General features: G+C 42.1%; 1 protein-coding gene across 2 annotated transcripts in view; it reads left to right on the forward strand.

Annotated features, from left to right (window-relative positions):
- Window positions 1–1,875: 1,875 nt before the first annotated feature.
- The window catches only part of NAP1L1 (nucleosome assembly protein 1 like 1), a 33,957-nt gene continuing 20,231 nt past the window's right edge, over window positions 1,876–15,601 (forward strand). For both annotated transcript variants that reach the window (XM_081083383.1, XM_081083384.1), the window contains exons 1-2: window positions 1,876–2,452; window positions 13,158–13,195. In XM_081083383.1, coding sequence (XP_080939509.1) covers window positions 13,179–13,195 — 17 coding nt within the window. In that variant the 5' untranslated portion in view covers window positions 1,876–2,452; window positions 13,158–13,178. The remainder of the gene's footprint in view (window positions 2,453–13,157; window positions 13,196–15,601) is intronic.

Here is a 15,601-nt window from a genome sequence, read left to right on the forward strand (position 1 = left end):
ATGAATGGATAAACTGAGGCATCTGTAGCCTAGAGTGGGAAAAGCAACTAATTTCAATGAGATTGGGGAGTGTCAAGGGAAAAAAAACTGTATACTCTCAAATGGAATAGAGACAGTTGCTAAATGTGAGGCTTACAATAGATAACTCTAGGCAGTTTGAAGTTTCAAAGAATGCAACATTTAAAGAAGAGGTTCTCAAATATTTTGGTTTCAGGACCCTTTACACTTAAAAACTGAGGACCCCAAAGAACTTCTATGTGCATTACAGATACTGATATTTATCACATTAGAAATTAAAACAAAGGCATTTTAAGAATAGTTATTTCTTATTTAGAACAACAAACCAATTAAAAATGAAAGAATCTTTCGTATGAAAAGTGTTGACCCTAAAAAAGAAGATACCTACTAAGTGCTCCTGGTGACTGACTGGGCTCAAATTAAAAGCAGAGCCTAGCAGAGGTTTCTAAACAGGGGCTCCCTCCGCAAACCCCAGCTAAACTGCCTGCCTCCAGCACCGACATGCCTGCTTCCAGGGCTGAGCCAGCTCTTACAAAGTTCCCATTTCAATCTATAGGACCGAGACTTCCCTTCTGCAGTCAGAGCGGCGCTGCTCTATCCTCACTGGCCAATCAGAGCCGCTCCATTCTGACCAATCACACTGAGGAGTTGGAGCCTCATTTACATGAGGGGGGCCCAGTCAGGGGCCGGGGCAGGGACTTCTACAACTAACATCTCCCATGGCTTGGAGGGCACACCTTTCCTCCCACCAAAGACTCGAGACTGAGGCTCTTCGCTGCAGAGCAGGCGCCGCCGAGGGCACCTGCCCGGGGCACCTGCCCGGGGCACCACAGCGCTGCCTGGCTGGCGAGGCCTCTCGGGGCTGTTTCATAATTGAGCTGCTCCAATGCTGTCACAATGGAGCTGTGGGCACAAAGTTTCCTTCTTCACGACCCCCACACTGGAGTTCCTGTTGGTTTGAATGAGCCCCAGCTATCATTTAGTTAACAAAAGTAACCACTTTACAGAACATTCTGGCGCATTTCTGCAAAACTCTCGAATGTCTGGTTTCACAGCAGATGACTGCGTGGTAACATTTGCTTGTTTTCAGTGTTTCCATATCACGTGTCAGGTAGCCTCAGGAAAACTCCACTGTGAGAATAAACGTGCAAAAAGCAACTTCTTAGTATTTTTACATTTGACCTCCCCCTAGAACAGTGGTTCTCAACCTTCCTAATGCCGGGACCCATTAATACAGTTCCTCAGGTTGTGGTGACCCCCCCAACCATAAAATTTTTTTGTTGTTACTTCATAACTGTAATTTTGCTACTCTTATGAATCGTAATGTAAATATCTGATATGCAGGATGTATTTTCATTGTTACAAATTGAACATAATTAAAGCATAGTGATTAATCACAAAAACAGTATGTAATTATATATGTGTTTTCCGATGGTCTTAGGCGACCCCTGTGAAAGGGTCCTGACCCACAGGTTGAGAACCACTGCCCTAGAAAGCGTCTGGGAACCCGGACCACACTTTGAGAACCACTGCTTCAAGAGCGACTCTTGGTCAATCCTACATCAATGGAAAAATAGCCAAGCCTGGGCAGTCTTGAGCATTTACATGGGATTTACTTTTTCAGAAAGATGAGCCAAGTCTATTCTCATTAGAAAGCATGCAGAGAAAACACAAACGCGTGCCTCTTTCCTCCACCCAAAGAACTGAGGCAAACATGAGGGACCACCAGTCAAGGGAAAGGATGCTGAAGTTGGGATGAGGGGCACCCGTGGAAGCCACGGAGATCCACTCTCAGGAGACGCAAAACCAGTAGAAGCCGCAGCTGAGGGGGTCAGGAGGGAAGCGCTGTTGTTCTCTGGGGGGAGAAAATGGTTGCCCGGGAAAGGGAGACGCAGGAATTAGGAACCAAAATGCGCTCCCATCACGTTGGGGCGAGCCGGGACCCGACGGCTGGCGGCCCTCCTCCCTCCCCTTCATCCTCTGCCAGCATCACGCCAAGGGGAGCGAGGCGCCTAGGGACGAGACGCGAAGTTCCAGGCCTTTCCCGGGAACGAAGAGGATTGAAATGTCCTTTCCAGAGCAGCGGATAAAACGCGACGCGGCCCGGGGCGTAGTAGGGGGCGGAAGCGGGAGCGGGGGAACCCGAGCTGCGCGCCGAGGGCGGGGAGGTGGTTAGAGAAGAAGGACGGTTCTGTTGCTAAGCGACTCGTCCTGGGCCCGCCTCCCGCTCGCGTTGCTAGGCGACGGCGAGGCCGGGGGGAGGGCGGCGGAGTGGCCCTACGTGCTGACGCTAATTGTATATGAGCGCGAGCGGCGGGCTCTCGGGTCTTTTTTAGCGCCATCTGCTCGCAGCGCCGCCTCCTGCTCCTCCCGCCGCTGCCCTGAGTCACGGACTGCGCAGCTCCGGCCGCCGGGCGCCCCGTGCTCGCCATCGGTAACGGATGGGGGCCTGAACGAGAAGGGGGGACGGGATGTCGGCCGGGCGGTCGGCGCGGAGGGTCGGGTCGGAGGGATGGGGGGCCCGAGCGGGGCCGCGGGGCGAGTCCGCGGCTCCCGGCTCGTTCTGCGAGGCCAGAGCCGGGGCCGTCCGCCGAGTGTCGACCCCATCGCCCGAGAGGGCCCCGGGATCAGCCTGCGCCTCTTTTCGGGGACGGCTGAGGAGGCGCGGGGGTTGGTGCGGCCTGCGAGGGTCGGGGGCCGTGCCCGGCGGCGCCGCGGGACCCCGAGCGCCACCGGCTTCTCCGCGTGGCCGGGGGCGAGGCCGCGGCGTCGGTCGGCGCCCGGAGGGGGCGAGGACGACGCTGCCGGCTCCCGGATCGCCGGCCCGGCTCGGGTGCAGAGCCGACGGCCGGGCTCGACGTCCCCGTTTCCTCAAAATTAATACCCGGAGGAGGCCGCTGGGGGATGGAAAGAGCGGCGGAGGCTGCGAATTCCGATGGGAGGGAGGGAGGGGCCGTGAAGGGACGAGGCCCCGGGGCGGGGAGGCTGCGGGCTCCCGGGCGCTCCGCCCCCTGGAGGGGGCGGCGGTGTGGGGCGGGGAGGCCCCGGCGGGTTCCCGCACACGTGGCCGCCACCTGGGGCGGGTCGGAGACCCCAGCTCCAGCGGCCCTTTCTCGCTGAAAGTTGCAGAAAGGGTGGGATGGGAGCATGAGCAGTGAACAATGAGTCCAGCCCTGGGGTGCCCGGCTCTTAACCTGCCTCTGTTTGGTCTTCCTCTCTCTGGATACAGGAGGAAAGATGGATGTCAGGTGATGGGTGGCAGGGTCTCAGGACATTTTTGTGTACCTCAGGTAGAGCTGGGATTTGGATGGGTGTCTGGCCAGGCTTTTTTGTTGGGGGAGGATTGAGCCTAACTAATGTCGTCCTTGAACGGCTCTGAAGGGGCAATGCCACAGGCTCGCAGTGTCTTCCATTCTAGGACTTGCATTGCTTTCTCTTATTGAAGTTCCCAGAAGAGAGAGGTTCTTTGACTTGAAGCAAAACTGTGTGCTGTACAAGGAAACCAGATTACCGTAGGCTAATCAGTATGAACACGAGTTAAGTTCCTGCACCACCTACTCAACGTTATAATGAACCAGCATTGAGGGGAACCACCATATCCGAGGACCTGCTGCATTTAGGATTATTTAGAACTGGGGGGTGGAGGGGGGAGCAGGTAGCTCAGCTGGTTAAGAGTGTTGACCTGTTATGCCAAGGTTGTGGGTTGATCCCTATCAGGGCAAATACAGGAATCAATGAATGCATAAATGGAACAACAAAGTCAGTGTTTCTCCCTTTATAAAATCAATAATTTTTAAAAACGAGGTAAAAGATATACAGCGATCCTCTGGGAGTATTAATGAGTATCAAATGCTTGTTCAAAAATGGGCCCCATTTAAACGTGCGTTTGTTTTTTAGGAAGCCTGAAGGGTAGATGGAACTAAACATCTAATATAATCTTGACTTCATAGATTGTTTTTCTTACTTGATTTATAGCATTTAAAAATTTTGCCTGTACCAACACTTAATACAAAATGCTATTGATCATTTAAAAAATAATTAATTATACAGGACCATTGACTTTGTAAATGTTTTATTTTTTAGAGGGAGGAAAAGAGAGGGCTAGAGAGATGGAAACATCTATGAGAGACATCCATCTATTGCTTCCTGGTTGCCCCCTACTGGGGGATCTAGCACACAGCCTGGGCGATGTGCCCTGACCAGGAATCAACTGGTGACTTCTTGGTTCATGGGTTAGCGCCCAACCGTCCAGCCACGCCAGCCAGGCGCTTTTGCTCACTTTATTACTTACATAACTTGTCCATGTTATCTCCAGATTATTGATTTGATTCTAAACATTAATTACATAGTCCTTTTGTAGGAAAGGGGGCTAAAAGCAGCAGAATCTGTTTGATTTCAAGATGTTAAAGAACAAAATTAAGCCGAGTACATTTGAAGATCTAATTGGCTTTTTTAAAGGATGGGTAGCATCCCATCCACCCCTTTGAGGGGTTGTACCAAATGGAAACTTTTTATGGGAAGAGTAGGGCAAAGTTGCTATTAACAAAAAGTAAACAGGATTGTTTTCAGCAGGGAGGTTTCTTTTATTGATTTCAGAGGAAGGGAGAGGAAGAGACAGATAGAAACATCAATGATGAGAGAGAATCGCTGATTGGCTGTCTCCTGCACACCCCCTACTGGAGATCAAGCCTGCAACCCCTAGCATGTGCCTTTGAGAATTAAATCAGGGACCCTTCAGCCCTCAGCCTGATGCTCTTTCCACTGAGCCAAACCAGCTAGGGCTTGGAGGTTTCTGTTATACAGTTGCCTCTTTCCAAGAGGGTGGAGGGGGGCAAGGAGATGGTCCATGGGACAGATTACTTAATTGGTGTTGAGCAAAAAATTCCAGATTGATTTAAGATTGTTTCTGGGAAACAGTCATCATTGATGTTTCTGTCTCTCCCTTCCTCTCTGAAATCAATAAAAACATATGTTTTTAAAAAGATTGTTTTTGGGAGAGGATGAAACTCCAATTAGATCAGGTATTAAATCTAGGTTTGGTATCATGGGCTTTTAGCATGAGTGAGGCCATTTTGGGTATCTGGTTTTCTCTTTAACAATGTCAAAATAAAATACCACTTTGCTTACTCTGTTCACTTTTTGCTTGGTTATAAATTTGAAATACTAATGAAAGAAAGGATTAGAAGGAATGGATCCTGATTATTTTAGAAAACTAATGATCTATTCAGATCCTCAAGTCTAATCAAATCTGTGATTACTTGTATTCTTAGTTGATTCTTTGAGTAAATATTTTAGTTCTTATTTGAATATATATCATACATTATGAACCAAAAAAGCAAATTGGTTTTCTAGAATTGTGATGATGGTGTGAAGAAAAAGATTGGTGGATGGAGTAGTATTTATAACATTCTTTACATGAAAGAACCTAAAAGTCCCATTTCATCTGAATAAGAAGTTCTTTCATGTTGGGCAGAGTAGGGGTTAGAAGGTGAATGCTGTCATTTTCACTCATCCTTGTAAATTGTTTAGTACATTGACAGCAGACCACCAGATCACATTACTGGGCTTGCCACAGAAGGTAACCCGTATACTTCTGGTTATCAACTGCCTTTTACTGCTACATACTTGTTCTGAAGGTTACTATATTTTTATTTTTATTGGGAAAGGGGGCTGTAATTTTGAAGAGTTTATTTGGATTATTTTCTAAGGTAAATCAGGTACAGAAGAACACAACAGTCGGCACTTATTGGGTAATTATTCAGTAACATTTTAAATTCTGCATGTATTATTAACTGATATAGTGCTCCTGGAGGTAAGTAGTATGACCATTTTATTTTTTATTTTTTTTAAAGGAGAATTATGATTTTTATTTTTATTTTAATATATTTTATTGATTTTTTACAGAGAGGAAGGGAGAGGGATAGAGAGTTAGAAACATCGATGCACTCCCCCTACTGGGGATGGAGCACACAACCAAGGTACATGCCCTTGACCGGAATTGAACCTGGGACCCTTGAGTCCGCAGGCAGACGCTCTATCCACTGAGCCAAACTGGTTAGGGCTATGACCATTTTATTGAGAAAATTGGATAGTTGGAAGAACTTATCCAAGGATGCATAACTGAGCAATGATGATTTATGAATAGGATTTTGTATTGCTTTAAAAGGGACAGTTACCTTGACTTAAATTATTATGCTGTACATCAGTTTGGAATTCAAAAGCCCTCTTGGGTTTCACTATGCTCCGAAGAAAAGCTGTGGCACTTGATGGTTTTGAAGTTGTCTTCCAACATATGTCATATTTCAGGTGAATAAAATTTTTGTTTATGCTTGCGTGTATTTCCAAATATCAGTCCAATCCAGTACATTTCTTTGCCATTGGATCAGATAATACCTTAGGTAATGAGATCCCTTGAACGGAAGATAGTGCTCTCAAATAGGTGTTCATTTTGGTTGGGACTAAAGTACTGAGGCCCTGGACCCCTGAAAATGTTAATGGAGCAGCAATACTTGAAAGACAGATTTATTGAAGTGCATTTGCAATGAGGTCTGAGGTAAAGGGAAATATTACCTTTTAACTCTTTTGTTTTAAAACGTGTAGTTCGTAGCAATTGGCATAATCAATGGGGCAGTAGGCTGATAGAGAAGGCACCTTGGTATTTGGGGAATGGTGGATTGGGCATGGGTTTTAAAAGTCAGATTTTAATTCCTAGTTTCTTCACTTAACCTCTGGTGTGTTGCTGAGCAAGTTGCTTACTATTTTATCTGTAAATAAGAGGAAAGCTTAATCCACTATAGAATAAGGCCCTATAAATGTTAACTTTCCTGCTCATTGAAAGTAAGGAGAACTTACTTAGAACCGGGTTTATTGCATTGATAAGTTACTTGATAGCTCATGTCTGGACATCTAATTATTATAAGATCACAAAATAATCAGTTTATGGTCTGATTCTATCACTTGCTACCCTCTTTTTCTCCACTGAAAGGTTTTCTTTGCATTCAAGTTCTCAGGTGAACGTATGCTTTCAGTCCTGATGAACCTTATCTTTCCATTGAGATCTATATATTATGTATTTTGGATGAGAATCATTGATTTGCTGCCTCCGGCACTCCCCCTACTGGGGATGGAGCACACAACCCAGGCATGTGCCCGTGATGGGAATCTGACCTGGAACCCTTCAGTCCACAGGCTGATGTTCTTTCTATCCACTGAGCCAAACCAGCTAGGGCGAACCTTTCACCTTTTTATCTCTAGTAACTAGAGGCCTGATGCACAAAATTCGTGCAAGGGGCTCAGGCCCTTGAAGCCCCGGCTTCGTCCGGAAGGTCTTTCGGATGATGGTCTGGACTGTCGTTCTGCTGTTTGGTCTAACCAGCATATTAGCTCTTTATTATACAGGATGCTTTTCCTTAAAGTTGGTTTTCTAATGTTAATACAGTGATACCAGTTTTATTTTTTTGGTTAGGATTGTGTTTCATTCACAATTTTTAATGGGGCCCTTTAGTTTAAATACTTATTAAGAAACATTTGGATATCCTTTTTGCCCCTCATTTCTTATATCTTAGACCTTCCATTTGGGATCACTTGCCTTCTGCTTGAAGAAGGTTCGTATAGAATTTATTAGTGAGAGTGCTGGAGAAATTTTTGCCTAAAAGTTTATCTTTATACTTAAAGGATGTTTTGGTTAGGCATAATATTCTAAAAATCCTTGTCTGGCTAGCAAGGCTCACTGGTTGAGCATTGACGCGTGAATCAAGAGGTTACTGGTTGGATTCCCCATCAGAGCACATACCCAGGTTGCAGGCTTGATCCTCAGTAGGGGGCATGGAGGAGGCAGTTGATCAATGATTCTCATCATTGATGGTTCTATCTCTTCTGCTCTCTCTCTGAAATCAATTAAAAAATATATTTAAAATCCTTTGTTATTTTCAGCATGTTAAGCATAACAGCACATTCTGTTGTCTTTTGGTATTACTGAAGAGAAAAAAGAACTGTCTTAATTATCCTGATTGGGATTTGTAGGACTATCAGTCATTAGTTCTAGGAAAATTTTTGCTCTTAATTTCTTCAAATATCCTGCCCATTCTCTCCTCTATTCCTAGAATTTGTGTTCAATCTTAGATCTAATTTGTGTTAGACTTTATTGTATCCCAAAATGCCTTTGAACTATAGTGTTTCCCATCCTTTAGTTTCCACCATATTTTGGAAGATTTCTTCTAAGCTTGCTTCCAGCTAACTTAATTCTCTTTCTACCTGTGTTTAGTCTGCTGTTAATCCTACCTATTTTTTTTTCTAGAAGTTCTATTTATTTCTTTGCCAAAGTAGCTATATCACCTTTAATAGATGACTGATCCTTATAGATAACGGATGCAGGCATTGTATTTTCAAACACAGTTAACATGGTTGTTTTTGTCTATGTTTATAGTTATACATTTGTAGCCTTTTTTATAATATTTAAATCTTTATAGACTGGTTTCTATTGTGTTCTTTTCTGTTGCCCCTATTGCTCTTGAAAATTACTTTAATGAATTATTTCAGGTCTAGGATGAAAGTGCCTTTCGCTTATATTTGGACATGCTGTCCGAGACCACTTCAAGCTCCTAGTTTGGGGTTTTGAGGGTAACACTGATGAGATGAATTTGGGCTTTTATCCAGGATAACTGGTTTATTATCCCTGAGAATTTAGCACTTTGGGGTTACTGCTTAATTGAGGAGGGTTGTCATAAAGACTCCTCAACTTGAAAAGGTCCAGAGCTTTTGATTTCACCCTACAATAGCTTAAATTTGTGGTCGGCACTTGCCTTCATGCCAAAAGGGACTTCCTTCTACTTATCTTTTTGCTTCCTCTTTTGCCTTTTGTTTGGGGTTAGGAATTCTTTACTATCTTACTCGTTTTTTGTGTTTTTTTTTGCTTTTAGGGTTTTAACAAATACTGTTTTTCTTTTTCTTTTTTTTTAAAAAAATATTGTTGGGGTGGGGTAAGAGGTCAACCGAAGGACTTGTATGCATGCATATAAGCATAACCAATGGACACAAGACACTGGAGGAGGGGGTGGAGTGAGGGCATGTGCGGAGGGAGGGAAGTAGGGGTGGCCGGGGAAGGTCAATGGGGGAAAAGAGGAGACATGTACTACTATTTGTAATCTTTAAACAATAAAAATTTTGGTTAGGATTGTGTTTCATTCACAATTTTTAATGGGGCCCTTTAGTTTAAATACTTATTAAGAAACATTTGGATATCCTTTTTGATATTGATTTCAGAGAGGAAGGGAGAGGGAGAGAGAGAGATTGAAAAATCAATAATGAGAATCGCCTTAACCGGTTTGGCTCGGTGGATAGAGCGTTGGCCTGCGGACTGAGGGGACCTGGGTTCGATTCTGGTCAAGGGCATGTACCTTGGTTGCGGGCACATCCCCAGTGGGAGGTGTGCAGGAGGCAGCTGATCGATGTTTCTCTCATCGATGTTTCTAACTCTCTATCCCTCTCCCTTCCTCTTTGTAAAAAATCAATAAAATATATTAAAAAAATAATGAGAATCATTGATTGACTGCCTCCTGCACACCCCCCTACTGGGGATCAAGCCTGATCCAGCCCGAAACCCAGGCATGTGCCTTTGACCGGAATCAACCTGGGACCCTTCAGTCCCCAGGCCGGTGCTCTGTCCACTGAACCAAACCAGCCAGGGCGACAAATACTGTTTTTCATTGGTAGAATTGATCTTCATGATCTAACTGCTCGCTACCAGGAATGGAAATTCTTCAGTTTTCTTAGAAAACATTGTCATGTAGAATTAATAAAATTCTCATTGACTTTAATTATTGGCTGCAGTAAAATAATTAATGTAGGTGTTAACCTAAACTTGTGTTTCTCAGTGTGATCTGACACTTTAAATCTTAAGATAGCCTACTTCAGAAGCTATGTTTCTTGTTTAGAATGTGGATTTTTGGGTCTGCTTCATCAGACTTGATGATTCAGAATCTCTGAATCTCTCTTTTTTTTAAAATAAACTATTGCCCTAGCTCAGTAGTTCTCAACCTTCTGGCCCTTTAAATACAGTTCCTCATGTTGTGACCCAACCATAAAATTATTTTCGTTGCTACTTCATAACTGTAATGCTGCTGCTGTTATAAATTATAATGTATACACATCTGATATGCAGGATGGTCTTAGGCGACTCCTGTGAAAGGGTCGTTCGATCGCCAAAGGGGTCGTGACCCACAGGTTGAGAACCGCTGTCCTAGCTGGTTTGGTTCAGTGGATAGAGCATTGGCCTGCAGACTGAAGGGTCCCGGGTTTGATTCCGGTCAAGGGCACATGCCTGGGTTGCGGGCTTGATCCCCAGTAAGGGGCGTGCAGGAGGCAGCCGATCAATGATTCTCTCTCATCATTGATGTTTCTATCTCTCTCTTTCCTCTCCGAAATCAATAAAATAAAATATTAAAAATAATAAACTATTTGTAATTTTAGATTTACGGAGGAGTTGTAGAGATAGTTCAGAGAATTCCTATATACCCCTTAACCAGTTTCCCCTAATGTTAACATCTTACATTACAGTGGTATATTTATTAGTCATTCTATACATTTGTCAGAACTAAAAGAATCTGTTTTTTAACTGTCGTTCCAGCAAATTATTTAAGTCTTTTACATGAATTTGCTTCTTAATAAGATAAATCCAATGAGGAAACGATTTTTTATCTAATTTTATAGATGATTAAATAAGGCCAGAAGTTTTTTTCCTAAGTGAGATTGCTACAAAGTTGATGTTCAACCCACGTGACCTGACTTCAAAATTAAGCCTACTTTAAAAAACAGAAATAGTGTTTCTAATAGTGGTCACACACTATTACCTAGCCGGTTTGACTCATTGGGTAGAGCATCAGCCTGCAGACCAAAGGGTCCCAAGTTCAATTTTGGTCAAGGGCAGGTACCTTGGTTGCAGGCTCCTCCCCAGCCCTGGTTGGGGGGTGTGTGCAGGAGGCAACCAATTGATGTGTTTCTCTCACATCGATGTTTCTCTGTTTTCCTCTCCCACTCTCCCTAAAAATCAATGGAAAAATATATACAGGTGAGGATTAACAAAAAAACAAAAAAGTGTGTACAACCAAGAAATTTAATTTATTCAGAATGGACAGATTGGAGAAGGCATCTCTGAAGACATCCTGTTCTGCTTTAATCCTTTTTAATAAAGAATCAAAAGAATTTTGTAGGACTTTGAATTCAAAGATTGGAGACTGAGGGTTAGCAGTGTAGATGGAATATTAGGTCGTGGCTGCTAGAATCAGTGCCTCTTAACACTTTAAATAATAAGCGTATAAGCATGTTGATATAAGGAATCATACCTTACATCATTTTGTGAATTAAAGACTAAGGTTTTAACTTCTTAAAGATAAAAACTTCATTTTAATGTGGGGTTCTAAGCTTGATTAAAAATTTTTTTAATCTGCATTATCAGTGGCATTCAGCCATTTTCCTGCCTTACTATAACACACTTTACCTTAAGTTTTAGTTTTCTAAAAGCAGGGTTTTTTAATTTGTTTTTGGTTAATCCTCACCCGAAGATATTTTACCATTGATTTTTAGAGAGTGTGGGAAAGACAGAAACACATATCGATTGGTTGCCTCCTGCACGAGCCCCGACAAGGGCCCAAGCCGGGGAGGAGCCTGCAACCAAGGTACATGCCCTTGACTGGAATCAAACCCAGGTCAGTAGGCTGATGCTCTATCCATTGAGCCAAACAGGCTAGGGCTTAAGTTAATACTAATCCTAAATGAGAAAGAACTTAGGCTGTGTTTTGATCAGTTCTAACAGTATTCAGGCTAACCAAGAGCATTGTTGACAGTGTTCCAGCAAGCATATCTAGGTTAGGCTAACGGGTGTGGTTGTTATCAGTGATATGACATGAAGTACATTTGAAGAGACAGGAAGGTTTAGCTGACATCGATTGGGACCCGGACCTTTATTTTTTATTTTTGTAAAATATATTTTATTGATTTTTTTACAGGGAGGAAGGGAGAAGGATAGTTAGAAACATCGATGAGAGAGTAACATCGATCAGCTGCCTCCTGCGTACCCCCTACTGGGGATGTGCCCGCAACCAAGGTACATGCCCTTGACCGGAATTGAACCTGGGACTCTTCAGTCCACAGGCCGAAGCTCTAGCCACTGAGCCAAACTGGTCAGGGCGGGACCCAGACCTTTAAACTATCCTATATAATAAAGAGCTAATATGCTAATTAGATGAACAGCAGAACGACCTTCTGGACGAAGCCAAGGCTGCAAGGGGCTGCGAGGGCCGAGCCCCTTGCATGAATTTCGTGCATCGGGCCTCTGGTCTGTAATAATAATAGCGTAATATGCTAAATAGACCAGACGTCTGGAAGGGGCTGCAGGCCTCTACTCATTACATAATTTAAAAGGCTGGCATTTGATAGAAGGATTATTAAACTTTTTAAAGATTTTGGGGGGATCATAGTGAGTATAGTAGGTGGCAAATTTTGGCTTTTAAACATGAATCTGATAAAAATTAATGCTGTTAAAAATAAAGGGGGTTTGTTCAGTGAGGTACTAAGTAGCCTAAAAATTTATGCAAGAATTGACCATTCCTAGTTGTCACAGGAATTTGAATAAAGATCCTTTGTATTGTTTCTTTTCTGTGATTCTAACATAGACTCTTTAGCAGTAGTGCCATTATAAAAGTCCTTACATGATAGATTCTAAATGCCTACTAGTAACTTGCTTATTTTAAGCTGTATCCTCTGAAAAGTTACTTGGGCTACATGAAAGTCTCTGTCCCATGATTTTTCTAAAAATATATTTTTATTGATTTCAGAGAGGAAGGGAGAGGAAGAGATAGAAACATAAATGATGAGATCAACTGCCTCCTTCACGCCCCCTACTGGGGATCAAGCCCACAGCCTGGGCATGTGCCCTTGACCGGAATCTAACCTGGGACCCTTCAGTCCACAGGCCAATGCTCTATCCACTGAGCCAAACCAGCTAGGGCTTAACTGATGCTTTTTTAATGGGAGTATACATTTCTTTTGGAATAGTTTTCAATGTGGTATTGATGTAAAGGGTTTTGGTTTGAAATAAGTTTTATGCTTTTTTTTTTTTTTAACATTGTTGTTTCTCTCCACAGATATTTGGAGTTCTTAACAACATGGCAGACATTGACAAGTAAGTGGCAGATAGTTTGTTTCTTTTTCAGATATTTGTACTGTGATGTATAGTTAACAGCAGTACTAGTTATGTAGTAGGAAATATATGGTAATGACTAATGTTTAGTGCCTACTCTTTATAAAAGTTGCATACCATGTATCCAAGACAAAATGTTGTATATATAATCATTGTCATAAATACAGCAAACCATTTGTCAGTGTTTATTCTTAGGAAAGTGCTGAGCACAATAATGAATCATAAATACTTGCAGAATCCACTTTACCCTATATGTATTTCCCAAAGATTTTTATGCCAAACATTGTAATGTATCATACATGCAAGATAGGAAGTGTTATAAAATGTCTATGTAGAGTTCAAAGAATAATAGGGCACTGTGTGCAAGCTTTTAAAAATAGAACATTACTACTGTTAGAATGTGTGTCCCTTCTCAATTCTATCTTGGCTTTTGTCTAATTTGTTTCTTTGTTGTTTTTCTTTAGAAATTTACCACCTATAAATTCTTAATGTTTAATTCTGAAAATCTGAATAGTGGTCACACACTTAGATATATAAAGAAAAAGGCAATATTACCACGATTAGCTGAAGGCTTCAAGATAGGAAAATAAAAGGCTATCTGGGTCATAGTCTGGCTTTAACTTTATTGAGGCCTTTTTAACTTTTCAAAGGCTTATTTTGGAGAAGTCATTGGACAAGGTCATGCATCCTACAAACGGTTAATAATATAGTGTGTATGGGTATCTTGCAGAAATATGGTCAGGAAAAATGGGATGTGCTGCAGTATATGCTGCTTGTAATTTTACAGTAGCCTGCCAACTTAGAGAACAGGTTAAAACAATACTTGGGGTAGGGTGGCATGATATTATCTACAGCTATTACAGGCAACAGCATGGAGATGGAAAGGCAGGAAAATTTTATCACAAGGGTAACACATTGAAGTACTATACATGTAAGAGTCTGACTAATTTTCCCAGGCATGCTGTCTTCAGCATAAAAAGAAGATGGGCAACAGGCGTTTTAGTGATCATGGCTTTCAAAGTATTGTTGCCTCAATCACATTCCTCCAATCTGGATTTCTTAGATCAGCTAAGAAATTGTGCATCTATTTCTATCTTACTGAGGTTTCTTTTTGTTTCTCCTCTCTTGGGTTTGCTGTTTGTGATATCCCCTGTTTTCTTTGTTGGTTCTTTAGTTTAGTATCTTGGAAGAGTACAAGGGAAGTAAATTATTTTAGATGGCATGAATGAAAATGACATTTCTGCTCTTATGCATGATAGTTTGTGTGTAGAATTCTAACTTAGAAATCGTTTTTCTTAAGAATTTTGAAGGCATTGCTGCTCCATTGTCACCTGGCTTTTAGTCTTGCTGTTTTGAAATTCAAAGTCATAATTCTTGATCATTTATATGTGGCACTTAAAAAAAACGCTACACAATGTATCTTTATTCTCGAAGCTACTCTGGTTTCAGAATTCTGAAATTTTATATTATTGGAACTTTTTTTTATCTCTTGTGTTGTGCATTCACTGGTGGACCTTCAGTAGCGGGGAATATTCTTATTTTTATTCTGTTTTCTCTTTCTGGATCTCCTATTATGTTGTGTGTTGGACTGATTCTTCTAATAACCTTTTGTACTATTTTCCATCTTTGTCTCATTGCTCTTTCTAAGGAAAGCTAAAGAAACTTTATCTTTCAACTCTTGTATTGAGTTTCTAAATTTCTGTTTTTTAGTTTTCATGAGCTCCTTTGTTCTCTGTTCCTGTTTTTATAGCATCTTGTTCTTGTTTTATGAATTGTAATATATTTTCTCTGGATGCTTCCTTCCCTGTGTACTCATATTTGCTCTTACATTTTTCTTTCCTCTGTTTTGGTCTCAATGTAAGAGGCTTTCCTCAAAAAAGAAGGTAATCATTAAGGTTGGGGTGGGGTGGGACAGACAGTTGAAGAACTTTTTTTAAAAAAGTTGACTAGAACATTTGAGTGTTGGGGAAGGGGAAGCTTATTCATTTGGGATTTTAACGGAAGGTCTTCAGTGTGGGCATTTGTTATGAGAATCCCCAGTGACAGAATGGTATTTTTTTTTTTTTTTTCTGGGCTGGTCAGATACACCTCAGTGAAGGATGGGTGTTCTGGGAGTCAGATTGGGAGATGACTGCTAGGAAGGGGTCTCTACATTCACTATTCTAGTGTGCATATGTCATATGTTTGATACTCGTAACTGTCTGTGATCCTTTCATCCAGCTTCTCAGTTTAACCCTTTCCAGAGAAGAAACTGTCATCTGCTGTAGTGAGGGAGAGGATCTGAGAATTTAACTGCTTATCAGGTTTTGCTCTGTTCTTCCTGTTTTATCCAGATTAAGTGTTCTTTTTCAGATTCTGTGTTTGAGCTGGTTCTCAGCTTTCCCTCTG

Source organism: Myotis nattereri (genome assembly GCF_964212035.1).
Source record: "Myotis nattereri genome assembly, chromosome: 2".
NCBI lineage: Eukaryota > Metazoa > Chordata > Mammalia > Chiroptera > Vespertilionidae > Myotis > Myotis nattereri.